This window comes from Camelus dromedarius, chromosome 27, assembly GCF_036321535.1.
Source record: "Camelus dromedarius isolate mCamDro1 chromosome 27, mCamDro1.pat, whole genome shotgun sequence".
NCBI lineage: Eukaryota > Metazoa > Chordata > Mammalia > Artiodactyla > Camelidae > Camelus > Camelus dromedarius.
This window is the reverse complement of record NC_087462.1, coordinates 985,647-1,011,229: the sequence shown is the minus strand read 5'-3', so window position 1 is coordinate 1,011,229 and position 25,583 is coordinate 985,647. Positions and strand designations below refer to the sequence as shown.

General features: G+C 60.5%; 2 protein-coding genes and 1 long non-coding RNA gene across 18 annotated transcripts in view; 2 read left to right on the top strand and 1 right to left on the bottom strand.

Annotated features, from left to right (window-relative positions):
• TCF3 (transcription factor 3) overlaps window positions 1–13,939 on the top strand; it is a 34,132-nt gene extending 20,193 nt beyond the window's left edge. Inside the window, exons 7-19 of one of the 12 annotated variants that reach the window (XM_064479651.1) lie at window positions 1,164–1,293; window positions 1,877–1,926; window positions 3,148–3,250; window positions 3,329–3,495; window positions 3,579–3,711; window positions 4,136–4,194; window positions 4,301–4,379; window positions 5,185–5,258; window positions 5,549–5,707; window positions 5,786–5,888; window positions 8,767–8,902; window positions 9,071–9,306; window positions 11,748–13,939. In XM_064479651.1, coding sequence (XP_064335721.1) covers window positions 1,164–1,293; window positions 1,877–1,926; window positions 3,148–3,250; window positions 3,329–3,495; window positions 3,579–3,711; window positions 4,136–4,194; window positions 4,301–4,379; window positions 5,185–5,258; window positions 5,549–5,707; window positions 5,786–5,888; window positions 8,767–8,902; window positions 9,071–9,306; window positions 11,748–11,890 — 1,572 coding nt within the window. In that variant the 3' untranslated portion in view covers window positions 11,891–13,939. Of the gene's footprint in view, window positions 1–1,163; window positions 1,294–1,876; window positions 1,927–3,147; window positions 3,251–3,328; window positions 3,496–3,578; window positions 3,712–4,135; window positions 4,195–4,300; window positions 4,380–5,184; window positions 5,259–5,545; window positions 5,708–5,785; window positions 5,889–8,766; window positions 9,307–11,347; window positions 11,575–11,747 lie in introns of those variants that run through there. The other 11 variants (XM_064479650.1, XM_064479653.1, XM_064479652.1 and 8 more) reach the window with 11 other exon arrangements.
• LOC116148495 (uncharacterized) lies at window positions 801–25,511 on the bottom strand. 5 transcript variants are annotated; one of them, XR_010378052.1, is made up of 7 exons: window positions 24,965–25,484; window positions 24,757–24,872; window positions 22,830–22,929; window positions 21,415–22,304; window positions 2,611–2,791; window positions 1,757–2,099; window positions 801–993 (listed from the first exon to the last, which is right to left on the bottom strand). It is a non-coding gene; the product is annotated as an uncharacterized LOC116148495 (long non-coding RNA). The 5 variants fall into 5 exon arrangements; XR_010378054.1 differs by having other exon boundaries at window positions 1,757–2,096; XR_010378050.1 differs by having other exon boundaries at window positions 1,757–2,791; window positions 24,965–25,511.
• LOC105106524 (cytochrome b-c1 complex subunit 10) lies at window positions 18,282–21,585 on the top strand. Its single transcript, XM_031438182.2, has 3 exons — window positions 18,282–18,416; window positions 20,751–20,898; window positions 21,435–21,585. Exons 1-2 carry the CDS (start codon window positions 18,367–18,369, stop codon window positions 20,869–20,871), a joined length of 171 nt encoding a protein of 56 aa, XP_031294042.1. The 5' UTR covers window positions 18,282–18,366; the 3' UTR covers window positions 20,872–20,898; window positions 21,435–21,585.
• Window positions 25,512–25,583: the final 72 nt, after the last annotated feature.

The window sequence follows — 25,583 nt, the reverse complement described above, 5'->3', positions numbered from 1 at the left end:
GCCTTGGGGAGCCCCAGTGGGGGCCACGGTCACCGCGTAGCCCCTCACCCCCACCTTTTGTTCCCACCTACTTTTAGTTTTAAACAAATCCGTCCCAATCGCCTCCTGATCTGTGGAAGGTTCCTGGGCCGAGCCAAGTGCTGGTCACTCTCCAGCTGCAGCTAAAACAGGCCCAGGCCCTGGGCCAGGCTGGCCGGCTGGCTGTGGACGGGGTCGGGGGGGGGACACCGGGGAGGCCGTGGCCCCTGCCCCATGGCTCCCCTGCCTGGGGTCCAGCCTGTGGGTCCCAGTGCACAGCTAAAGGGGCTCCAGGAGACACCTGCCCACCCCGGAGTGGCAGACAGGAAACCAGGCCATCCCCGTGGCCCGGAGGCCCTATTCCTTGCTGCATCCAGCCTGGCCCTGCAGTCCAGCCCCAGCGCCTCCTGCTCCCTAGTCCCTTCCAGGGAGCTGTCCCGCAGGCCCCCAGTCACCCGACCTGAGCTATGGGGCCGACAGGGACAGGCACCCACACAGTGGTCCCACGTGGCCTCCTATCCTGGTCACCCCTCGGGGCCCTCCTCCCCACGCCCAAGGGTTTTCATTCCTGTAACTCAAGTCTCAGGGCGCAGCTGGGTCCCTGACAGTGACACTCATGTGCTCACCGGGCCTCTGCGGGGCCGCAGCCATCACAGCTGCCGAGTGCCAGCCGGCACCAGGTCCACGCTGCCCCTGAGCTGGGGACCGGCTGGCAGGCCCCTCTTAACAGACAGGAGCACCGGGGCTGCGGAACTGGGCTGGAACCCCCGTCACTCATGCTGTTGAGGGGAGAGGGTTTTATTCAGACTTAACATTTGCAAGATTCAACTGTTTACCTTAAAAGAAAGAAAAAGATAAGAGCCAAGTAAGACGAGCAGATCCCACCGATGCTGGAGGCGCGCTTACTACAAGCGGCGCTGGGGACGGGGCTCAGCTTCGGCCTGACGGCAGCAGTGTTTCTTCCTCCGTGTGTTTCTTTCGTGGAAATAAATCCATAGAGTTAGATCAGAAAGGTGCCGCGGGCGTCAGGAGAGAGCCGCCCATCCCTCCTGAGGGACGTCCCCAGGCCCAGGTCACTGTCACCCCGCAGAGCGGAGTTGGCCTGGGGAAGCGGAGGCCGGACAGTGATGACCCTACCCCCCTAGGCCGGCTTCCTGCCCAGCGAGCTGGCCCTGAGCAGCCCGGGGCCGCTGTCCCCTTCGGGTGTCAAGGACGGGTCCCAGTATTACTCGTACTCCGGCCACCCCCGGCGGAGAGCTGCGGACGGCGGCCTGGGTGAGTGGGGCGGCCGGGGGCGCCTTCCAGAACCGGGGGGGACGGGGGGGCGAGCTGGGGGAGGGTCACTGTCCCGTCACGCCTGGTGGCCACACGGTCCACACGGCCTCGGGCGAGGGGCGTTTCCAGGTAAAGACACGCTGTTTAACGCTGTTGACTCGAGGACACTGAGGGCATGGCCAGCGGCCCAGCACTGTCGCTTGAAGGAAGCATCCTAACACCATGTCTTCCCCGGAGCACACCTGGGACAGCAGGCAGCACCCCAGCTCTACACTAGGGGGGCCGCTTAGATAGCACAGCTACCCACACGCACACAGCCGCTAGACGGGGCCCGGGGCCCAGGGCCCAGTGACTTGAGAGCTGGGGCTTCGGGGCGCAGGTGCCCAAATGTCCCTCGTCCCTGCGTCCACTCCCTGCCCTGCGAGTTTGCACAGGGACCCAAGTCTTGTTTAAGCCGTCTTACCAGTAGCTCGGGGCTCTCCTCGGAGGCGCAGGCTGGGGACCGTCTGCCCCATCCAGTGACGGCGCATCCCAGGCAGGAAGGGCCCCCTCATCCTTCCCTGCCTCCTCTTGCTCCTGACAGACGCTCAGCCCAAGAAAGTCCGGAAGGTGCCGCCGGGCCTCCCGTCCTCGGTGAGTCCTGGGACAGGCAGGGCCCCTGCCAGAGGCCATGCCATGTGTCAGTGGGGTACTGGGCTGTGAGCTGCTGTGGGTACGCGTGACCCCCCGGGAGTCCCACCTCAGACCAGAGACAGCCTCTGCGGGAGTCGGGAAGTTCCTCTGAGGTCTAGCCTGGATCCTTCCTACTTTAAGAGAAAGTGGTGTGATCAGGGGTCCTAGGACAGGGAGCAGGCAAGACGTCCCAGGGGCTAGTCCAGACAGTTCCCACCCTGCCGTCCCCCCAGCTGCCCTGCTCAGAGCTGCACTGTGTCCTCACCCCGCTGCCTGCTGGTTGGCAGGGTGCCAGGCCCAGCAGATGGTGCCGAGCCACCAGCGGCTCCCAGCGCCCTGCTCCCTCAACTTAATCACGTTGGAAGAAAAGGCAATTTGCTGGATTCCCCAGCCTGGCTGCCACCCTCCCTGCCTGGCTCCTGCGCTGGGCCCGGCAGGAACCGCGAGGCTGATGCAGCCCGCCCCGCTTGCGTCGCCCCAGGTCCACATGCCCCCACCAGGAGGCACAGGCACTCTTCAGTCTCAACTCATGATGTCATCAACCCCGTATTTTCCTCGCCTGACCACCTCCCCCTCAATTTCCTGCAACATCAAAGCTGAGCCCCCCCGAGCCCACTTTTGCCTTCAGTCACTCAGCAGTCATACCCACTCCTTGCTCCAGTGCTGGGCCAGGCAGCACCAGCCAATCAGAGGTGACACTGACTGTAGAAAGCCTTTGCCGTCTCGCTGGTCTGGGGCAGCTGGGGCAGGCAGTTAACCCAGGGCCCCACCTCTGAGGACCCCAGGCCTTGTGTGATCAGGGTTGGGTCTTAGGGAGGTTCCAGTTCTGCAGGAACAAGGGAGAAGGGAGGGCTGGAGGCGGCACCGCTGGGGGTTGAGGAGTGAATAGGAGTTTGCTGGACTAAGGGGTGGGAAGGTATTCTGGGCAGGGGGTCCAGTCTACAGAGGCTGGGGTTGTGGGGCGGGTAGGAGGTGGGGTGAAGAAGGAACAGCAGAGCCTCCAGCACTGGGCCGTTTTAGAGGGAAGGGTCGGAGCGGCACAGGTGAGGGGCAGCGAGGGGGACTGCCTTCCTGGCAGAGGGGCAGCCTGCTACAGGGCCAGCTGAGGGCCAGGGGCCAGCTGAGGGCCAGGGGCCGGCTGGTCCTCACCCTGCTCGCCCCCGCCTGCCCACCCTCCCACAGGTGTACCCACCCAGCTCAGGGGAGGACTACAGCCGGGACACCGCCGCCTACTCGTCCACCAAGACCTCCAGCAGTGCCTACCCTTCCCCCTTCTACCTGGCAGGTACGTAGGGGGCTCACCTAGGACACGGCCCTGGCTGGGGTCCCCCGTCTGCCCACCTCACCGTTCCCCTCTCCGCAGATGGCAGCCTGCACCCCTCGGCTGAGCTCTGGAGCTCCCCAGGCCAGGCGGGCTTTGGGCCCATGCTAGGTGGCGGCTCGTCCCCACTGCCCCTCGCGCCAGGGGGCAGCAGCTCCGTGGGCAGCAGTGGCGGTGGGTTCAGCGGCCTGCACCAGCACGAGCGCATGGTAGGCCCCCCAGGGTGGCCTGTGGGGCGGGGGTGTGGGCAGTGCCCGCATCTGACCCCGTCCGGCCCCGCCCCCACCCGTAGGGCTACCAGCTGCACGGAGCGGAGGTGAACGGGGGGCTCCCGGCCGTGTCCACCTTCTCCTCGGCCCCCGCGGCCGCCTACGGCAGCGTCTCCAGCCAGACGCCCCCCGTCAGCGGGGCCGACAGCCTCCTGGGTACGGCCCCTCCACAGCGCTCCCGGGGGGTGTTCTGCCGGGACGCGGCCCTCGTCGACGCTAACGTCATTCCCTTTCCTGGACCAGCCCCGTGCGGCGCTTTGCTTCCTGGGCCCTGCAGGTCTTCCCAGACGGCTTTCTGAAGAGTGAATCCCGCTTTGTATTTGGGGAGACAGGCTCACAGAGGGGAGCTGCTCCCCCAGAGCCTGGCGGTCTGCCTGCCCCCAGAGCAGCCGTGGGGTACCATAGTGAGACGTCGGGAACTCGGGCTGGGACTGGGGCTGCCCAGTGCCGGGCTGGGGCATGTCTGCAGGGCAGCCAAGTGCAGGAGGGGGGCGCTCCGTCGGCGCGGGCATGTAAGCCCGACCTGCGTGCCGGGGCCACTGCATCCCCAAGGTTGGGCCTCACCTCTTCTCACCCACAGGCTCCCGTGGGACCACGGCCGGCAGCTCTGGGGATGCCCTTGGGAAGGCGCTGGCCTCAGTGAGTTGCGGGACATGGTACGTGGCAAGGTGGCTGGGCCTGTGACTCTGAGAGGCTGGCCCCTGACCTGCTGCCTGTTGGCTCTTTCTCCTTGTTCCCATCGCAGATCTACTCCCCGGATCACTCAAGCAATAACTTCTCGTCCAGCCCCTCAACCCCGGTGGGCTCCCCCCAGGGCCTAGCAGGTCTGTGCCATGCTAGGGGAGGGAGGCGGTCTGGTGGCTGCAGCTCCGGGTGGGCAGGGAGCTGGACAACCAGTTGCTTTAGAGCTCACCTTCCTATGGCCATCTGGGAAGGCTGCCTGGAGGAGGTGGCCTCCAAGCCAGTGCTTTCAGATCACAGCATGGGCAGAGGCTAGGACGCAGGATGCAGCAGTTCCCAGTGTGAGCCGGAGGGGCAGGTGGGACCCAGCAGGGCGTGGGCCTCCAAGGGGCCAGGGCAGCCGTTCCAAGGCTTGTGCCCAGTCTCCAGGACACATACATGCTGGCGTTGATTAACCCCCGAGGTTTTAGGCCTCAGCTGCATACCTTGTATGTGGCTCTGCTGAGGGGGCAGGCTCCTCCGGTCCTTGGGAGGATGCACCTGGCATTCCGTGGGGTCTGAGAAGTGAGGGCCAGAGCTTTCTGGAAGGCCTGGGCAGTTGCATTAAAAAAGCCTGCAGGCCCTCACCGTGCCCTGGCCTGGGAGGAGCCAGCTCCCAGGCACCTGCTGTGCGCGCGAGCCGTCTTCCCTGCAGAGGGGTCTAGGTGTGGATTTCGCAATTGGGGAAACTGAGGCTTGAAGACGTGACCTGTCCATGAGGTTCACATCCCGGCCTAGTGAGACTCACTCCCAGGGTTCCGTTCGGAGCTACCAGGCCAGCTGGGCTGAGATCCCCACTCGAGGCCTTCCCGGCTCTGCAGGCATGGGCGCCCCCGTGTGGCCAGCCCTGGCATCGCGGCCCCTCCTTCCCCGACCCCCTGCCCACTCAACGCCTCCTGCCCCTTCCAGGAACATCCCAGTGGCCCCGAGCGGGAGCCCCTGGCGCCTTATCACCCAGCTACGATGGTGGCCTGCACAGCCTGGTGAGCGTCCTGGGGGCCGGGGCGGGGCGCGCAGACAGGGACACCGGTTTCTGGGGTGGGAGGCCCTGGGGGGGGCAAGTCTGTGTGTCCTCTTTGGCCGCGCCCCACGTGACACTGGAACCATGTCCTGTGAGAGCCCTTGAGGACCAGCAGAGCGTGCCACAGGACAGGTGCTCTTTGACCAGGGCAAACTCAGTCAGTCTGTCAGGAATGAGGTCCAAAACTGGCCCTGCTGGGCCACGCGGGGTGCCGGCGGCCCAGACCCCTCACCCCCAGCCCCTCTGCAGCAGCACAAGATGGAGGACCACCTGGACGAGGCCATCCACGTCTTGCGCAGCCATGCTGTGGGGACAGCAGGGGACGTGCACGGGCTCCCACCCAGTCATGGGGTGCTGGCCCCGGGCTTCGCTGGCCCCGTCCTGCCGCTGGGTGGACGGCCAGCTGGCCTGGTGAGTGCGGGTCGAGGGGAGGCCGGGCAGGCGGGCAGCAGGGCCAGCCCAGCGCTGACGACGCCTCCTCGTCCACAGGTGGGAGGCGGCCCCTCGGAGGACGGGCTCTCGGGCAGCGGCAGCCTCATGCACAACCACGTGGCCCTCCCCGACCTCTCCCGGCCACCTGACTCCTATAGCGGTGAGCCCTGCGTCATTGGCCGGGCAGGGTGGTGCAGCTCAGGGTCACCTGTGCCGTGGGGGCCCAGTCGGCGGGCGTCACCCCCTAAGCCATATATTCCTCCTCTGGAAGACAGGGTCGGCAGAGGGACTGAGAACCTCCATGCGTGGGGCTGGGGCTCAGACCCCACACCATTGCCAGGCCTTCCCGGCAGCCTGCGGGCTTAGGACTGTCCACCCCTATTTCCAGTTGAGGAAACAGGTTCAGGGGCCTGGTGGGGGTGGTTCACCCACCATACTCACTCCTCCCCAGGGAATCCCTAGCAGGCCAAGTGCTGGGGTCCCACAGGGGTGGGAGCCAGACTGTGTGAAGGCACCACCTAGAGGCCCAGAGAGGCCGGCAAGGTCCCTGGGTCGGCTCCCCTTGGAAGGGAGGAGGGCCCACCAGGTCAACGCTGTTCACCTAACAGGCGTATGTTGAGCATCCGCTGTGTGCCTGGCACCCCTCTAGGCATGGGGGGCTAGAAGGGATTGACCAGAGAAGAGGGGATGTGGAGTGTGGAGGCTGGAAGGTGGTGTGATTGCATCGAGACAGGTGTTGGGGAGAAAGTGGGCAGGGGAGGAGCTGCAGGAGGTCTGTCATTTTTAAGTTAGTGGTGAGGACAAGATTGTGATATTTGAATGGAGTAGAGGAGGAGTGAAAGCAGGCAGGCACCTGGGGGAGCATGAGCAAAGGCCCTGGGGCAGGACCATGCCTGGTGTGTTGGGGGAACAGCAAGGAGGCTTGTGTGGCTGAGGCAGAGTGAGGGAAAATGAGAGGGCAGGGAGAGGACGAGGCAGGTCGTGCAGGGCCTTGGGGGCTGCAGGGAGGACCTGACTTCTACCCCAGGGAGGTGGGATCCTTGGAGAACTCGGCAGAGTGTGGGGCCTGACTTGGGTGCTCGTAGGAGGCAACCTCTGGTGGCCGCTGCGGGGCGGACAGACTGGAAAGGACTAGAGGGAGAGACCAGGGTAGAGGGGACGGATGCTGGGGGCTGGCCCAGGCAGGGGCAGTAGAGGGGTGATGGTGGGTGACTTCCAGGTGTTCTGAAGGCAGAGCCCACAGGATTTGCAGATGCAGAGGAGGCGGTGGGGTTCCCATCTTCAGTTTAGGGTACGGTCTGGGCATCCTTGGCACATGCTGGAGTTTAGAGTAGGGAGCCTGGATGGGGTCCGGATGGAGCAGAGCCTGGGTCTCTGCATCTCGGGGTGGGGGGGTGGCAGCGCTGAGGGACATGGAGGAGTGTGGACTGCTTGGGGTGCTGAGTTGAGGACCCAGACTGGACCAGAGCAGGTATGGCCATGCCAGTGGAGTTGTGGGGTGTTCGGCAGTAGCGGGAGCAGGGTGAGGTCGAGAGGGTTTCAAGTCTGATGACGTGACAGCACACTGAGTGTCCTGCAGTAGGCGAGGGGCCGGCCATCCACTTGACGGGAGCGGGGAAGAGTGTGGGAGTCTGGGGAGCGCACACTGGGGTTCGTCCTGGTTGTCATGGTGGCCTGTCCCAGGGTCTTTAACACAGACTCTGCCACCATGAAGGGGACTGAGGCCTGGGGAGGGTCTGAGACTCCATACTGGGCAGTGGCTGAGCCTGGCTTCCACCGCCCCCGCCCCCACCGACCTTGTGAAAAACAATGCCGTGTCGTGACAGTAGCGTGCTGTGCGTCCCTGACCACGAGCCCCCACCCTGGAGCCCACCACACAACCCTCACTCCTGCCTGCACACCCCCCCATACCAGCCCCCTGCACCCCGAAAACCAGCCACTGAGTCAGTGCTTCCTGGGTTCCAGATTCTGTCGCTGCACACCTCGGCTCTCGCCCGTGGGCAGGTCCGGGACGTCTGTGCTTGTTACAGCAGCCAGGTCCCGGTGTCCACGGTGTGGGGCAAGGATGCTCTTCTACCCCCAACAGTGCCGAGGATGCCCGGCCCCAGGTCAGCGGTGCCGAGGAGCACCCCCGGACCTGGTCTCTTATCTGAGGGCACTGGGGGGCAGGGGGATCAGCTGCTGGAGAGCCCAGGCTAGCTCCCAGGGCCGCGTAGTGGGGTTCACGCTGCTGTGTGCCCTCCATTGCTGCTGAAGTGCTGGGGCTTTGTGAACTGCCGACCTGCTGGGTGGCCCCCCGGCCACCCTCCCCATCCCGCCCCCCGGGAGTGCAGGGACAGGCCCTGACCAGGTGCGGCACCAGGTCCTAGGTCCTTCGCTACCCTGGGCCTTCGTGCCTGGCGCGGCCCCCGGCGCAGGTGTGATTCCAGGTTGAATTTCTGGGCGCTCCTGTGCCCACCTTTTCCAGCTTTAGCCTAGTTGTTTTCCAAAGTGGCCACACCCGCGAGCAGGACTTAGATAGGAGCAGGATGTCCTTCACTCCTGACGTGCACAGCGCTGTCCGGCGGGCGCCCTCCTCTGTCCTTGCTGTCTGCTCTTCGTGATTCGTAGTTACTTTTTCGTTGCAGAGAGCCGTCCTTTGTTGGTTTATATGTAAGGAGTACCTTCTATCCTGTGACCTGCCCTCTTGACTTCTTCGTGGTGCCTTGGTGATCGAAGTCTCTGTTTAGAGATACTCGTTTATTGATTCGTTTCTTTTGAGGACAGCTCCTTTAGTATTTAGGAAATAGTTCTCTGCTTCCCAGTGGCAGCGATGTTTCTGTGCCCTTCTTCCGAAGGTGGTGAGGTTTTGCTTTTCCCGTTTGGTTCTTTGCTGCCTGGGATTGGTGACTGTGGGGGGGGGGGTGAGGCAGGGGTCTGATTTTCAGTGGACGTTTCGGGTTCTTGCCAACGGAAGCCGGGCTGTCGCAGGAGAGCTGCACCCTCCCGGGAGGGACGGGGCCATGGTGTGGCCCTGACCCTGACCCTGGCTGTTGCAGAACTTGGGCGGGGCGCCGCCGCCTCCGGAGCTGGGGAGATCAAGCGGGAGGAGCAGGAGGACGAGGAGAACGCGGCGGTGGGCGAGCACGCCGAGGAGGAGAAGAGGGATCTGAAGCCCGCACGGACCCGGACCAGGTGCCGCCCCCGCCCCCGCCCCCGCCCCCGCCAGGGCGCACACACACAGGGCGCCCCCTCCCCAGGGCGCACGCGCACACGCACAGGGCACCCACTCCCCGAGGAGGCCGTGGCGGGCCCCGCGCCCGGCCCCGCCTCACTGTCTCCCTCTGGCCCCCGGCCCTGTAGCCCGGACGAGGACGAGGACGACCTTCTCCCCCCAGAGCAGAAGGCTGAGCGGGAGAAGGAGCGCCGGGTGGCCAATAACGCGCGGGAGCGGCTGCGGGTCCGAGACATCAATGAGGCTTTTAAGGAGCTGGGGCGCATGTGCCAGCTGCACCTCAACAGTGAGAAGCCCCAGACCAAACTGCTCATCCTGCACCAGGCCGTGTCGGTCATCCTGAACCTGGAGCAGCAGGTGCGAGGTCAGTGGGGGCGCCACTCCCCTCCCCCACCGCTGCTTCCTGGAGCCAGCCTCCCCTGCAATGACCCCCCCAGCTGTGCCGTCTCCCCCTCCTTGTGCCTTTCCCCTGCAGTGACCTACCCCACTCTGCTCCCACCTCTTTCCCCCTCCCTTACTTTGACCTTCCCTGCTGTGACTCCCACCTCCCCCCAGGAGTCTGCCCCACTGTGGCCACCTTCCCCGCTGTGATTTCCCCCCCAGCTCCCCGTGACCTACAGTGATGTCCCCTCCTCACTGTGAGGACTCCCCCACCCCGCAGTGATGTCCTCTGCTCTAACCTCATTTCCCCTCCTGGGACCTCTCCCCGTCCCTCACTCGGACCTTTCCCTGCAGTGATCTCCACATTATGTGGCCATCCCCCACAGTGATCTCCTTCCGTCTTGACTGCTGGCCCTCTGCCTGGCCTGGCCCCAGTGTCCCCCCACACACACAGTGAGAGGAAGAGACTGCACTTCAGCCCTGTGTACCCAGGCACCTGGGCACAGAACTGCATCCTGGGCCTGGGGCCCTCTGCCTGCCTGGCCCTTCCTTCTCAGGAAGCGCAGAGCCCAGCTGACAGGGGCTGGCATTTCCTGGGTCTCAGCAGCCATCAGTCTGTTGCTCTGAGCAGACCCCTTGTGGGGCTTCTCGAGCCCCTCAGTCCCCATCTGCAGTTGGGGTTCACCCCCACCCCCGGGGCTGGGTGAGGATCAGGAAGGGTGATCCCTTCCCCCAGCTGCTTCCTTAACCTCCCCTCCTGCCACCCCGTTAACCCTTTCTCTCCTGCAGCACTGTCGCTTGGACCGGAGCTAGGGCCCTGGCCTGCCACCCGCTGTCCCCTCAGCTCTGAGGTTTCCGCGTCTCCGTGGCGGTGTCCCCTGCGCCTGCCTCTCTGCTCTCTGCCTCCCGCGCTCCCCCTTCCCGGCCGCCCATCTCCTCGCTCCCACCGGCAGCCCTCCTCACCTCGCACTTGTGCCCGAGCACTGGAATGGCAGGGCTGCGACTGGGCCTTTCCTCCCCCAAGGCCTTCCTTGGGACTTGAGGGAAGAAAGGGGACCCAAGGCCTGACTGTCAGTTTGGTCTGCGTGCTTGTCCTGGGATCCGGGCCTCTGCCGCCACCGCCGCCACCCGGAGGGATCGCTCAGGCCTGAGGGCAGGGTGGGTGGGTGGGCAGGACCACATGTACATGTGGTGGGTGTCCTGAGTGAGACCGGCCCATCCTACCGGTCAGGACCAGGCAGAGAGGGAGGTCAATGCAGGGCCCCGTGCAGCACAGCTGTGGGGCCTGAGCGGGGGTTTGGGCTCCGTGGGTAGGCAGGTGGCCGTCTGAGCCCCCATGCCAGGCTCCTGTGTGTTGGCCCGACACCCCGCCCACCATGCAGCAGGCGCTCGGTGAACTCACAGCAGAAGTGCCAGTGAACTCACAGCAGAAGTGCCGGGGGCCCAGGGAGCTGCTGCTCTGAGCCCGGGGCCGGTGCTCACGGTGGCCGCAGCTCTTGGGCAGCCAGAGTTCGCCATAGGGCAGATGCATTTCTGAGGCCCCCTCCGGAGTGTAGGGTCTCGGGAACTAAGAGTCCCAGGCCTTTGCCTGCTAAGCTAGGGTCTTCTGGGCCTTTTATACCAGAGGCCGGTGCAGCCAGGCCCAGCTCTCCCTCACCCAGCAAGTGACTGCTCTGAAAGGGGAAGGTCGTCATCCCAGGAGGGGCTCCAGACCAGCCCTGGGGCACATGGAACTGGCGGGGGCAAGGGATGCGTCTCCGCTCCCTGGAGACACCCAGCTGGGGATGGAGGCCCCACTGACAGTGTCGTGGGGTCAGTCAGGCGCGGGTCTGCCCGGGTGTGTGACGCACACAGCGCACCCAGAGCTGGGGCCAGGGGTGCATACGCCTGCGGTCCCTGCGCCCCAGGAATGGTGCCTGTGCACACGCACGCTTGCAGCCAAGGCACGCACACACACAGCCAGCGGGTTCCCTCCCCACGACCCCTGGTGGGGGACTAACGGAGGCCCTGGTGCTGTGACCCAGCAGTACGGAGGAGGTGCTGTCCCTGGAGGAGAAAGACCTGAGGGACCGGGAGAGGCGGATGGCCAATAACGCGCGGGAGCGGGTGCGCGTGCGGGACATTAACGAGGCCTTCCGGGAGCTGGGGCGCATGTGCCAGCTGCACCTCAAGTCGGACAAGGCGCAGACCAAACTGCTCATCCTGCAGCAGGCCGTGCAGGTCATCCTGGGCCTGGAGCAGCAGGTGCGAGGTAGGCGCCCGGCCCGGAGCCCCTGCCCCGTCCTCCTCGCCCGGCCTTCTCGTGCAGGGACAGGTGGAAACGGAGGCGGCCACGGCAGCTTCCTGCCTGACCATCCCCGATCCCCCACTCGCGTTTGTTCTCTCCTGGGGACCCTCTCCCACAGTGCTCTCCCCTCCCCCCAGAGCGTAACCTCAACCCCAAAGCCGCCTGCTTGAAGCGCCGGGAAGAGGAGAAGGTGTCAGGCGTGGTCGGAGACCCCCAGATGGTGCTGTCGGCTGCCCACCCGAGCCTGGGCGAGGCCCACAACCCCACCGGGCACCTGTGAGAGGAGTGCAGCCCGGACGGGTGACCCGACCTTGGTCTAACCCGGGACGGTCACACCAGGCGCCCGGTCCCGATCCCTGCCCTCAACCTGGGCCGGATGGTTCGTGCCCTACACGCACTGTGGTCAGCACCGAGCCACACAGACTGGAGGCCCCAGTGGTCGCAGCTCCTGAGGCGACACTGCCCCACTGCCCTGCCACTGGCCTGGTGGACCCTGAAATGGCATCTCGGCCCCCAGGGGGGTCTTTCTTGGGGAGATTGGGGGGGGGACAAAAACCAGAGAGAAAGTGAACAGGAAATATATACACTTTGTTAGAAAAGAAAAAAAAATGCCTTAAGTATAAAATGGGGAGAAGTTAACCGTGTTGCTCGCTGGAGGGAGGTGCTGCCAGAGCCGCCCGGCCAGGAGCCGCCAGCACGCCGCCGTGCCTACGCCCAGTACTTTTTTTAAGGAAATAAAAGGAGCCTTAGTTAGATCTTTTTTTATGCAGGAGGAAACTAGCAAGAAGGATGCCTTTGATCTGTCTTTTTTTTTTTTTTTAAGTTTTTTTGCATATGTTTTGTAAGCAACATTTTTTTGTATAAAAATCTTGTGTCTCTTGCTATTTCTGCTGCTGTTTCTAGGACTGAACGTTGCATTTCATGATCAAGCAGTTTATTAAAAGTACTAAAAGGACCCAGTGTAAACCTGCGGTCCCCACCCCCGTGGGCACTGGATGCAGAGAACGGAACCGTGGGCCTTGTCCCGCGTGTTCACTTCAGACGCGGGGCTTTGTTCTCTTCGTGTTGCTGCCTGTGAAGGGGTGGGTGGTCCTTTCCCGGGTTGGGGCTCCCTGCCCCATCCCCTCCCCCTCAGGAAGCGGGACACCCTGGGCTCAGGCAGGGCAGGGAGGTGGGTGAAACTGCCTAGGGTCCTCCTCCCCCAAACCCCTCCCCACGTCCCTCCCTGGGGCACTCGGGCCTCTCCAAAGCGGGACTTACTAGGACCACCGTTGCTTGGTAGGCAGACGGCACTATCAGTTGAGGGGGGCCCCACAGATACCCTGTCCGTCCTTCCTTTCTTCCTCCCACCAGGAGCCTGTTCTGTAAACTCAGCGGAGGGGCTGGGGCCTGGGGCCAGCACAGAACCCCCAACTCCCCAGGTGACCGTCCCGCTGTGGACGGAGCAGGGAGAAGGTACAGGGCCCCCTGCCCAGAAGGGCCCTGGGAATGGGCATCTATCAGCTGCAAACCAGGCCTCCCTGAGGGCCCCTCTTGTCCCTTGTGGTTGGGGGACACACTTGTCCCCGGAGGCCTGGGAAAGCCCAGGGTGTTGCTCACCCTACGTGTCACCTGGGTGCAGAGTCAAGCCTGCTGGAGTCTTGGCTTCCCTCTCCTTACCCCCTCCCCAGTAGAGGCCTTGTGGACCCCCAGGCTGGCTGTGTTGCACCCCACCCGCATCTGGGTGATCTCCCCCAAGACCCCCCACCCTCATCCCCAAGCACGGGTCTGCCTGACCCCCCCATGACTGGAACTGCCCAAGGCTGAGGGAACCCCGAGGCCAGCACAGGTGGGACATCACAGCGTGGGGCCGAGGCCACCTCTTCACCCCTGGGTCTGTCCCCCAGGCTGGTCAGGCCACTCTTGGTGACCCTCCCGGTGTGTGGGCCTTGCCTCTTTTGGGGAACCTGCCTCAGTTCCCCTCTCTCTGGTCTTGCCCACAGGCCCAGATGGGCAGGGGCCCAGGGGCCTTGCAGCGCCTGAGGCCTGCCGACTTTTGAACTGTGTGTTACATACATAATTTAAGTTTTATATATATATAAAGTGAGATTAACCCAGCATGGGAAAAGTAGCCTTGGGGGGAGGAAGAACCACAATTACTGGGGAAATCGTGCTCAGAGTGCCTCAGGATAACTGACTTAAAAATTTTTTTTAAGAAAAATAATTTTATAAAATGTCAACACAGCTGGCTGGATTCTTTGGGATTTTTCAATAATCCTCTTTAAAGTCAGCTCGGAGACCGGTCATGTACATAACAGCACTGTAGCAATAAACGTGGCATTTTACAACACTTGGCTGTCCCGGATCTTTACGGATGGAAGTGGGGCCAGGCGGGTGCTCACCAGGTGGCCTGGGCACACTCCACAAAGTACGGCGCTGGGGGTGCGAGCGCATGGGCATGCCTCCCGCGTGTGTGTCTGTGTGTCTCTCCTGGGGCCGCTACAACAGCTCTGCACAGCTGTGGGGGTGGGTGCAGGGTGGGGCCTGAAACCCCAGGGATCTGTCATCTCTGGAGTCCAGAAGTCCCAGGCCCTCCCCACCTCTTCCAGCTCCGGGGCCTGGGCACGACCCCAGTCTCCGCCTGCATGTCGGTCCACAGGTCCCTCTTACACCGATACCTGTCATTGGCTTAGGGCCGCAGACTCTCCAGTCCGACCTCAGCTCAGCTAGTCACGTCTGCAAAGATCTTATTTCCAAATACGTTTCCACTCACAGGTGGGGAGGGAGCCGGTCAGGACTTGAATGCGTCCTTTTGAGGGGATGTCAAGTGGGGCATGACGGCGGTGGTGAGCGAGGCCAGCAGAGCCGTGGACTGACGCCCACAGCAATTCCTCCTCCTCTTGGAAGCAAAGCTACCTGGGCCAGCGGGGGAATAGGGCTCCCAGCCATGTGAAGGCTGACCAGCTCCTGGGGAACAGCTGCCTGCTGGTTTTGAACATTAGTCACGAATGCACCAAAACCCACTGAATGGGCGAACTCTATGGTGCGTGAATTCTCTCTCAGTAAAGGGGTTTAAAATATCTTAAAGGTGCCAAAATTGTCACAGGGTGAGGCACTGCCTCTGTCCCAGCAAAGGACAGCTCTGCAGAAATTTCTGGAAGGATCAACTGCCCAACTCAGCTCACAGAAATCAGGTGGGCAGGGAGCAGGCTGCAGGGAAGCTGGGGTGGTGGGTGTGTGCGCAGCGGTGGTGACCTGACCTTTCCACGGAGGCTACTCTGAGAGCTTGCTGCCCGCCAAGCCCCCCAGGGCTGACAGGCTGTGGAGCCAGGCAGGGAGCTGCCCTGCCACCCGCCAGCCTGGGAGGGAAGTGACATGCCAACGAGACAGTTCGGTGCTGCCGCTGGAGGGGGGTGGGGGTGGGTGCAACAAAGAGGCCCATGTCCTGACCTGTGAACAGGACCCTTTGGGAGACAAGGTCTTTGCAGATGTGATCAAATTCAGGATCTCAGGTTCATCCTGGATTAGGGTGGACCCAAGTCAACGACCAGTGTCCTTACAGGAGACAGAAGAGACACAGAAGGCACGTGAAGGCAGAGGCAGGAGGGAGGAGACCACAAGTCAAGGGATGCTGGGTGTCCTCCGAAAGCTGGAAAACGCAGGAAGGACCCTCCCCTGGAGCCTGCGGAGGGACCAAAGCCGTGTGTGACACCTGGATTTTAGACTTCCAGCCCCCAGAACTGGGAGAGGATAAATCCCTGACAATGTAAGCTGCCTAGCATTTGGTAAGTTGTCACAGCAGCCACGGGGAAGGAACAGCAAATGTGCCCTTTTTTAAACCTGCAGAACACCCCAGTGCAGCAGGAGCTCGCACACATTGCTGCTGGGACCACAGATGGGCGCAGCGACTCTGAAGGAGCTTGACGGTGCACCTGAAACCAGCACGACGTTGCCTGTCAATTACACCTCAGTAACAACAACAATAATTGTAATAACAAAGTTCGGCAGTTTCTTCAACAGTTAAACACAGGCCTCCCCTACAAACCAGCCAGCAGCCAGTCCACCCCCAGGCATCCACCCAAGAGACACGAAGACACAAGTTCACACAGAGACCTGGACACAACTGCTCACTGCAGGTTCCTTTCCAATGGCCCAAACCTGGAAACAACCTGACTGTCCTTTAACACGTCAGTGGGTAAACACACAGGTCCACCTGCTCCACAGAACACGACTCAGAAGTGGAAGGAAGGAACTGCTGACAGCTCCAGTGACTGGGACGACTCAAAACAATGCTGCTGAGTGGACGAAGCCAGACACGAAAGAGAAGATACTCTGTGACTCCCTCTATGAAACAGTCTAGGAAACGCATTCGCATTCGTAGTAGCAGAGACCAAATGATGGTTGCTGGGGGGGGGGTGGTCACAAAGGGACAGAAAGAAACTTCCTGAGGGTGGGGGAGCTGTTCACAACCGCCACAGTGGTGATGGCTTCACGGGTGTGCACATATGTCCAAATACCAAGTTGTATGATTTAAATATATGCATTTTTGTATGTCGAATATACCCCAATAAAGTTTTAAAAATTTAAAAAGACTCCATCAGCAGTTGATGGATAAACACAACATGCCCATCCACACGCGGGAGCGTCGCTCGGCCATGAACAGGAGAGCAGCCCTGACACCTGCTGCCACGGGGACGGACCCTGAGAGTGCGACGCTCAGGGAGAGAAGCAGACACAGAAGGACACACAGCGTATGAGTCCGTGGGTGTGAAACGTCCAGAACAGGCCAGTACTCAAAGACACAGGGAGTGGGTTCCTGGCTGTCAGGGGCTGGGGAGTGGGATGGGAGTGACTAATGATGGGGATGGGGTTGTTTTTGCAGTGATGACAACGTTCTAAAATGAGACAGAGGTGATGGTTACACAATCTTGTGAATGCACTAAAGGCTACTTAATTGTAGACTTTAAAATAGTTAATTGTATGTCATATGACTTTCAAGTCAATAAAAATAAGAAAAGGAGTTTGGTTTCCAAAAGGCCAGAAAGGGATTCCACAGGGAACGCAGGAGACCTGGGCAGAAGGCCAGTGGGGCACAAGGGAGGGTGACCGTTCCTGCTTCTCTTCCACTATCTCTTCTGGTCACAGAACCCAGCTGTTCTCTCTAAGGGATCCTCCCCAACGCCAGCTCACATCCTCACATGAGAGGGGCTGACTCTGTCCTGCCCCCACAGCAGGCTCACGAGAACTGCTTTCTGCGATTACTGGGGAAAGGGCATATTCCTGCAAGGGTTGCTGGAATGTCAACCCAGAGTTTCTGGGGGTCTCTGCTCAGAGAGAGTTCACCAGAGAGTGAGGGCAGCACAGAGGAAAGAACTGCTGAGAGACAGAGAGGGATTCATAATGAATTGCTAGACTCCTGGATCCAGCTGTGCCTGAAGACATCCAACATGCCATAAAACTTCCTTCTTCCCTCTTAAGCCAATTTTCGTTTTTGTAACTTGAAACAAAAAGTATTATGCCTCAAGAGCTGAAGTGCATCAAGCAGGAGCAATGAGGCAGAGCTTCAGAAATGGATGGATCCAAGATCTGCAGCCCCAAGGCTGCCCTCCTCTGCTCATCTTTCCAGGCAGGTCTTCTTCAATCTCATGGATCCTCTCTCAACAATCTTCAGGGTGGTTCCCTACATGTCACTTTTTAAGTTTCCGTCAAGGACAGAGGCTTATTTGGGTCTTCCCTGGTCCCAAGCTCAAAAACCCCCAGAGCAACTGAAAAGGACAAAAAAAAAATGTCCAACCCGGTAGCAATGAGTACCCTGCCCGCTTGCCCAGACTGTGGTCTCCCACCAACCTCCAATGGGTGGCCAGGGGCAGGTAGGAACCTGCAGCCCCTGGGAACCGCAGTCTTGGAGGGTGCCGAGAAGCCGATCCCAGGAGGACGGGCCAGGCTGGGCAGACAAACCTACGGTGTCTAGTCCTCATCTCCAAGCCAACATTCGACGCTGGCGGTGACTGTGGAAGGCGAGCCCGAGCGAGCCTGGGGCGGCAGAAACAAAGCGAGGAGAGCCCGCCTGTCCCCGGTCCGTCAGCTAACAGGAGGTATCCCGAAATGCTGACAGTGTGAGAAGCCAAGCCTCCCTCTGCGGCAGGAATGAGGAATTACTCTCAAACGAAACGTCCCCAAAATTTCCGACAGGTCCTCCAAGCAACAGACAACTAATGATGAGCAAATCGAGGCTTGGGGAAGCTCTGCCACCTGGCCAAGGTCCTGCGGACAGCGAGTCCAGTGACAACCCCTAAGTCCTCCAAGAGGGAGTTCAAATCGCCACCCTTCCCCTCTGTGCGACTCTGGACAAGCCCCTTCCCGTCTGGCCTCACTTTCTTTAATTGTAAATACAGTTCTGACACGCAGTAAGGACACAAACTCACCAAACAAATGTTGCGGGCCAGAAACAGCAGCTAGAGGTTGCACAGCTAGGGGGCCCCTCCGGCTGCAGGAGCTGAGAGGTGGAGTCAGCGTCCTCGAGTCACGTGGCCGGTAAGCCCCACCTCCCGGACACGCCCACTCTGGCCTGCGTTCATTCACGACTTCCGGGCTCCCCCGGAAGCGACTCCAAATGTCTTCCGAGTCTGCGCACGCAGCGACGCGGACTCCGAGTCTCGCGCGGTCAGCCCTCCCGGGCGGGGCCTCCCTGCGGGCCTGCGCGCTGCGGTGTCCGCGCTTGCGCAGTGCGCCCGGACCGGCGGGGCTGGGGTCACCCTGAGCTGGGACGGCGCCGCGATGCTGAGCAGGTTCCTGGGCCCGCGCTACCGCGAGCTGGCCAGAAACTGGTGAGGACCCGGACCCCTTGCCCTGCCCGGCCCCAGATCGGGACACTGAGTCACGGAGCGGCGGCGCAGTCTCTCTCGCGCACACGCGCGTGGCGGGTCCCCGACCCCGAGGCGGAGCCGCTCGCCCTGGGGGCCGCGATGGTACCCACTCGGGAGGTGCCCACCCGGCCCGCGCCCCGCGCTCAGCTCTTGGGGCCTGGAAACTGACCCTGTACGCTCACTGCCTTTGCGTTTGTCTGACGTTGTTGTGAAGCCAGCGGCTGTACCTGTCCCCTGCGTTCCCCGTGGGAGGCGGGTGGGATTCGGGAGACTCCATGTGGCAGCCGGGATGGGGCTGCCCACGCCGCGCGGAGAGCTAGTTAACAGGGGCCTGTACTCGGCAGTCGTGTCCCCGAGCCCCGACAGGGAGATGACGGGTAGGGGCTGCCCTTGGACAGTGGCGCTGCTAGGGACCTTCAGGCGAACAGTGACAGTGGCGCTTTACAGCTGGGGCGACACTGGCCCCGGACGAAGGCGGCTGTCCCTGGCTTCGGGTGGCCCCTGCAGCCCCTCCCGCCCTGGCTCGGAAGCCCTCGGCGCTGCTGGTCCGCTCCCATGTGTACTGGTCAGAGCAGCGGACACGCTCATCCAGGGTTTAGTCAGTTGGCAAGCACTCACTGAGCACCTAGTGTGGGTGAGCACCTAGCACTGAACTGGATGCCAGAGACACAGAGATAAAAGGAACTTTTGTGGCTGACATTCTAGTCCGTGGACAAGGAAAAGTAAACCGATGTGACCCACCCTATGAGGCTGATGTCAAATAATCAAGGTTGGGGTGCAGCCCTGTCCCACTCGCCACTGGCTTGCAGGGGCCAGGAAGTAGGACTCATGCCCAGGAGGCACTGTGGGGCTGTGTCTCGGACCGCAGCTCAGCAGCTGGGCACCCTGCGTGTCAGCCCGCTCCCTGGGAGAAAGGGGAGGAATGGTCCTTGCACAAGGGACTGTCAGCATCACCGTTCTCTGCATCCTTCCTCGGCGCCCCAGGGAGGTCAGGTTCATGGCTGCTTTCCTCCCTGTGCCGGTCAACAGGGCCCCAAGGCAGGAGGCTAGGATGATGGGGCCTCCATGAGGGAGGCTCCTCTGACATTAATAGCTCTCAAAGCTATTGACCTGTGGGAGGAAAAATTCCCTTTCTGTTCCCCACACCCACCCCAGAGCCTGTTCCAAAAGCATCAGTGACCCCTGACCCCACCAGGCGCAAAGCTGAATTGTGTGGGCCTCTCCGCAGGGGGCGGGGGTTGTTGCTGGGGGGTGGGGGGTGGTTTTTTGATCCTATGGAAGCACAAGCCTTCGGCCTCCCCCCACCCCCACCCCAGGCACACGGTTTACTGCGACCCAGTGAGGAGGGCACCCATGTACAAACTGACCCTACACAGGCCAGCAATGGAACCTGTAAGAGCTGCCTTTCGCTGTGTAACGAACAGCCTACCAAACTTCTTGGCTTTGCATTCAGTATCGTTTCTGTGGGTCAGGAATTCGGACACAGCTGAGCTGGATCCTCTGCTCAGGGTCTCATCTGAAGGCTTGACTGGGGGCTGTTCCCAAGCTCACACCTGTGGTTGTGGATAGGGGGCCACCCTCATTTCTCTGCCAGGAGGGGCCCTCTGCAGGGCAGCTCACAAAGTGGCAGCTGGCTCCCCTCAGAGCAAACAGAGCGAGGAGGAGCGCCGAGGATGGAGCCACAGTCTTTATAACCCCGTCTCGGAAGTGACATCCCATGCTCTCCCCGTGTGCGGTTCACTAGAGGCGAGTGAGTGGTCCTGCGGACACTCCAAGGGGGGTGGCTGTACGAGGGGGTGGGACCATTGGGGCTGTCCTGGACCCTGCCCATTGCGAGACCTAAGTGTGGTGTGTGGTGGTCTTGGAGCCCCTTGCCTCGGCTCTGCGTCTGGTGGGCTGTGTGTCTCAGGGCAATGACTTGCCCTCTCTGTGCCTTGCTTGCCTCATCAACAACTCACACCTCCCTTGGTCCCATGACTGTCTTAGGTTGAGTTGCTGTAAACTGCATGACACGCTTACGTGCAAACCTTAGCTATCCTCGTGGTTATAAGCTTGGGCTTTTCCTATTTTCAGCATAATTCCTCAAATAAAACCTGAAGCAGATCCCACATGAAAGCAGATGGGAATGGAGTGGCCTTGGGGTCATCGTGCCTGCCTGTGGGGGCATTAACAGGCTGTGTCCGCAGGCTGGGCAGGGCCCGGTGCGTGGTGGCCACCTGATAAATTAGCAGCTTGGGGTGGAGGGTCCAGATGTGCTACCAGGGGCAGGGGGCCTGACCTGCACTGTCCTTGCAGGATTCCGACAGCGGGCATGTGGGGCGCTGTGGGCACCGTGGGGCTCGTGTGGGCCACTGACTGGAGGCTGATTCTGGACTGGGTTCCCTACATCAACGGCAAGTTTAAGAAGAATGATTAATTAAACTGACCCCCCTGAACCCCGCTGGTAAGTTTTAGCAGCTGTTGGTGGGTGTAGCCTGTGATTACAAGCAGTGGAGAAGCAGGCCCCCCACCCTCGCAGGCGTGCTCCCCACACGGCTGAGGCAGCAGGGCTGGAGGGCTTACCTGGAGAATTCTGCCTGAGGGCGGAGTTCTGCACAGGCCTCTTTAAGCACCTCCTGCACAGCAGCAGAGGGGCCAGCTGGCAGCCTCCGTCTGTGGGACTGGGGAGTGGGCACTGCTTATGGGTCTCAGCCTGCCCAGCCTTGGGTGGACGGAGGGATGCCCCATTTTACACATGGGGAAGGTAGAGGCTGGCCCCTGGATGGGCAGCTGTGAGCAGATGATGCCAGCGCTGTGCTGTCCACCTGACAGTCTGGAGGATGTGCAACCCCGCCTCCCGAACTCCTAGGCCTCACAGCCAGATCCCATCTCAGAGCCTGGCCGCAGCGTCTGCATCCCTCCTCAGTGCCCAGCACCTTCCTTCTCCAAAGAACGAGGGAGCTGGGAGCCTGCTGCTTACCCTGCTCTGTTCCCCTCCAGGTGTCTGGCAGTGCTGCCTCCTTCCATCTGCCTCTGGAACAGCCCACGCACTCAGGATGGACCTGGAGGAAATTCACAGCACGAGTTAGACAGTTTGTGAAAATAGCTTTGGTGTGTGAACACACACAGCATTAAACTCACCTGAAACCTGGACGTGCTCACACTGGGGCTCGGTTACCTTGTCTGCAAGCCCAGGGGCTCCAGGGATCCTTTCAGCTCTAAAACTGTGCAAATCTAGGAGCTTCCCAGTGGCCGGCAAAATATTATTTAACATGCTTAATGGACGGTACCTGCACAGTGTTCTTATCTCTCGCTGTCTTAACAAGTTACTCCCTGATTTAGTAGCTTAAAACAACAAACTGTCTCACGGTAAGACTCTGGGAGTGATCTGTCTAGGGGGCTCTGACTGAGGGTCCCTCGCGAGGCTGCAGATGAGGCATCAGCCAGGCTGCCTCATCTGAAGGCCCAACGACGGGCAGGGGGTACGCCTCTGGGGCAGCCCCTCCTATGCTCCTCCCCATGGGGCCACCGCAACGCTGCCTGAGCCTCCTCCAGCAGGGTGGCGGCTCCCCCAGAGCCAGTGGGGGGAGCCTCCGTCCCCTTTGTGACCCACTCAGACGTCTCATGCCTTGGCTTTCTCCACATTTTATTCCTTAGGCTCACATCCCTATGTCTGCCTACTCTTGGGAGGAGAATTAGGTTCTGTGTCTTGAATGGGGAACTTCAGAAGGTGGAGATGTGTTAAACCATCACAAAGGACACAAAAATGAGCCGGCTGGGTACATGAGGACACGTGGGCACAGGCATTTCCCTCCTGGCACGCAGATCTCTTCAACTGTCGCCACATTCTTGAAAAGTCTGAGAAACATTCTGTTGGTGAAAATAGCTGTCTTATTAGTCTGCTGGAGCTGCCACAACAGGCCTGGCAGTTTAAACAACAGAATGAACTACCTCACAGCTCTGGAGCTGGGAACTCTGAGGTCAGGGCTGGGGCAGGGCCAGCTCCCGGGGAGGGCCCACTTCCGGCCATGCAGGCGGCTACCTTCTCGCCGTGTCCACACACGGCCTTTCCTTGATAGGTGAGCAGGTGAGCTCTATGAATTCTGTGGGATCAGGGCCACACCCTCCTGACCTCATTTGCCCTTGAGTATGTCTGTAGGGGCCCCATTTTCAGGTACAGCCACGCCAGGGGTGAGGGTTAGGGCTTTGATGTCATTTCAGAGGGGGAAGCACACTTTCAGTCCAGAATGGCTCTGTGTGTTTCTAACACAAGCAGTGGCAGCCGCTGCACACATAGCTTTTACCCACAGCTTATTTCCCAGAGGCGCTGCCACTTGAGGAAGCGCTCAGCATCCTCAGGTTTTAAACGGCTGCTGAGTACCAACATTTACTCACCAGTCAGCTAGCCAGGGACATTCACTTCCTGTCATCCCATCACAACAGTGTCCATGGATGACTTATTTCAGACGTCAATGAACAGATGTCACTTAAATACCTGTAAGTGATGGAATGTGAAATAAGTTACTTTTTTTTTTCAACGATTTCTAACTCACACAGGTGCAGACAGCCCTACAGTCCCCCCATCAAAGCCTGAAACAATGGCATGTGAGCCCCTATTCACGGTTTTTACGTATTTTTGTAAATGGTTTTAATGAAAACGTTTCTGAGTCTGCATCTGTGAAAGCCGGAGAAGTAAAATTCCAGTAAACTCAGGTTTGGAGTAAGTAGACTGTTTAAGCTTAAACTTACAGTTCCTTTTCAGTAACTTCAGTCTTTTTCAACCACTTTAATGTTCTGGGAGGAGCGTCAACCATCAAAAACTACATTAAAAAACCAAGTATAAAGGGCTTATATTTTCCATTTTGTTTTGGACTCCAGAATGGCCCAGCACTGTGCAATCTGCCTTTAAAGTTTGGTACTTTGTTCATCGTGGATTTCTGGCGTTCATTCTGGATTGCTGAAGTGCTGCACTAACTCCCATTAATCCTGATGGGTGTTTTTGGCACTTGCACAATTTTGTGCCCCAGTTAAGTGCCATGCTTGCCTCCTGTTGGCTTGCAGGGACCCTTGCCTGATGGCTGTGCTTGTCATGAGTGGGGGTTGGGGGGGGCAGGGACACCCTCTCCCCAAGAGAGGATGACCTGGCCCTGATGTCAGCAGTGCCAGAGGAGAGACTGCCTCCAAAAGTCTTATCAAGGCTCTCATCCTGGTTTAATTTCTATTTTTCACCTTGTGGAAATGAGCAGGACAGGGTGTCTGCCTGGGGACTGGGCCAGCAGGCCCGGGCAAAGAGACTGTTTCAAAGGAGCAGTGCCCAGCCAAACGGGAGGAGCTGCCCAGCTTCTGTCCCTTCCAAGTGTCCTGACTTTTCATCTCTGCTATCTGCCCCTGGCACCTCTGGGTCACATCCACCCTCCCAGTCAGGCCTCTGGACCAGTCCCTCAAGGATGATCCCAGAGGCCTGGCTTGGGCCAAGTGACGTGGGGACCCACAGTCTATGCTTTGGGGTCAACCTGGGTCCATGGGGGTCAGATTCCCTGAGAAGTGAGGGCCAGCAGGGCTGGTTCTCGAGGTGGGACAGGATGCATTTCCAATAGTAGTTCTGTTTGTTTTTGGTGGGCAGATAATTAGACTTTATTTATTTTTAGATGAAGTACTGGGGGTTGAGCCCAGGACCTTGTGTATGCTAAACTCCACCACTTGAGCTATACCCTCCCCCCAACAGCAGTTCTTGAGGTCAAATCCTATGATCTGACACCACGCCCCCTTCAGTATTTGACTGTCAAGACCGAGATGATAACAAAAGATTCGAGACTGGAGAAATCAGAGCCTTCCTTTACTGCTGGCAGGCAGTAAAGGGGGCAGCTGCTGTGAAGAACAGTGGCAGTTCCTCAAACACTTAAACGTGGGATCACCATGGGACCCAGTAGGCCCAGTTCTGAATATAAACCCAAGAGAAGTGAAAGCAGGGTGTGGAGTGGTTCTGGGGACTCTCGACACAGGGAGGCTAACATTCGTTCCCTTAAACGTCTTCATGCGGTCTCGCTGATGACAGTTCACACCTGTATCTTTGTAACTGTGGTTTTTAAGTTTTAAAAGTCCCACAAGCTGGAAGAAAACACATCAAATGCCAGCACTGCCCCCCATGGGGGGCCTGGGTTTGGGCCTGAATCCTGCGCACAGGAACCCCGTGTCCCAAACCAGCTCAGCAACGTGGTGGCTGCCGGCTGGTCGAGGTGTCTGCCTGGGCTCTTATTTTACCTGCGAGAGCAGAGAACCCAGGAGGGAAAGGGACACAGGAATTGTGAGAAGCTGCACTTACCTGAAGGTTTTAAGATAAACTAGTGACAGCTGCCTGTCGCAGTCTTTGGTTGCACACCCAGCACCTGTCTTCAACATAAGCACGGAACAGGGGGCTTCCCAGGGCTAGGAAGACACCTGCGGGGAGTTCCAGGTGCTCAGACCACCGCCCCCACCCCGCTTCCCTCCTTGGAGCCTGGGGCCTTTACGCCCGCATCTCCTCTACTCACCCAGGAACCGGACGCCAGGACAGACCCGTCAGGAGGTCCAGCCTCCTCCTGGCACTGGCCACAGCTCCAGTCACTCACTCAGCAATCTTTCCTTGAACACTTCCCTGGGCCGGCCAGGCCCTGCCCTGGTGACCAGCGCGGCCAGGCGAGGGTTAGGGGGAGGGGGAAGGGACACTGCGGGCGGGAGATTCTGGAAGAAGGTCCTGACCCCCAGGAGACAGAAGGTGGCTGGACTAAGGTGGAGGCGAGGAGAGGGGGACTGACTCCCGGATTCTGAGGTGTTATTAATCGCCGGGTGGGACCTGGGGTGTGAAGGTGGGTGGTCATGGACAGCGCTCCCAGATGTGGATGCCAGTGACAAGCCTAGACGTTGGGAGACCAGGGCGCCAAGTAAATGGCGGTCTGTCACTGACGGGCATCCCGGGACCCAGACAGGGCTGCGGGAAAGACGCAGAAGAGAGACGACCGCCCGCAGCACGGAGACGAACGGGGACCACTGGTAGCTCGCAGGACTCACAGCGCAGGCGCGGGGAGGACGAGCGTCGCGCCGCCGCAGGCCCCGCCCCCCAGCCGCGTGCTGATTGGCGCGGCCGCCGAGGGGCAAGGCGGACGGGGTGGG

What these genes read in the sequence shown, in the direction of transcription:
- LOC105106524 (XM_031438182.2), top strand. Translation starts at nt 18,367, where the DNA reads ATGCTGAGCAGGTTCCTGGGCCCGCGCTACCGCGAGCTGGCCAGAAAC. An exon ending in CGCGAGCTGGCCAGAAACTG is followed by an intron (nt 18,417 to 20,750) that starts GTGAGGACCCGG and finishes CTGTCCTTGCAG; the next exon opens with GATTCCGACAGCGGGCATGT.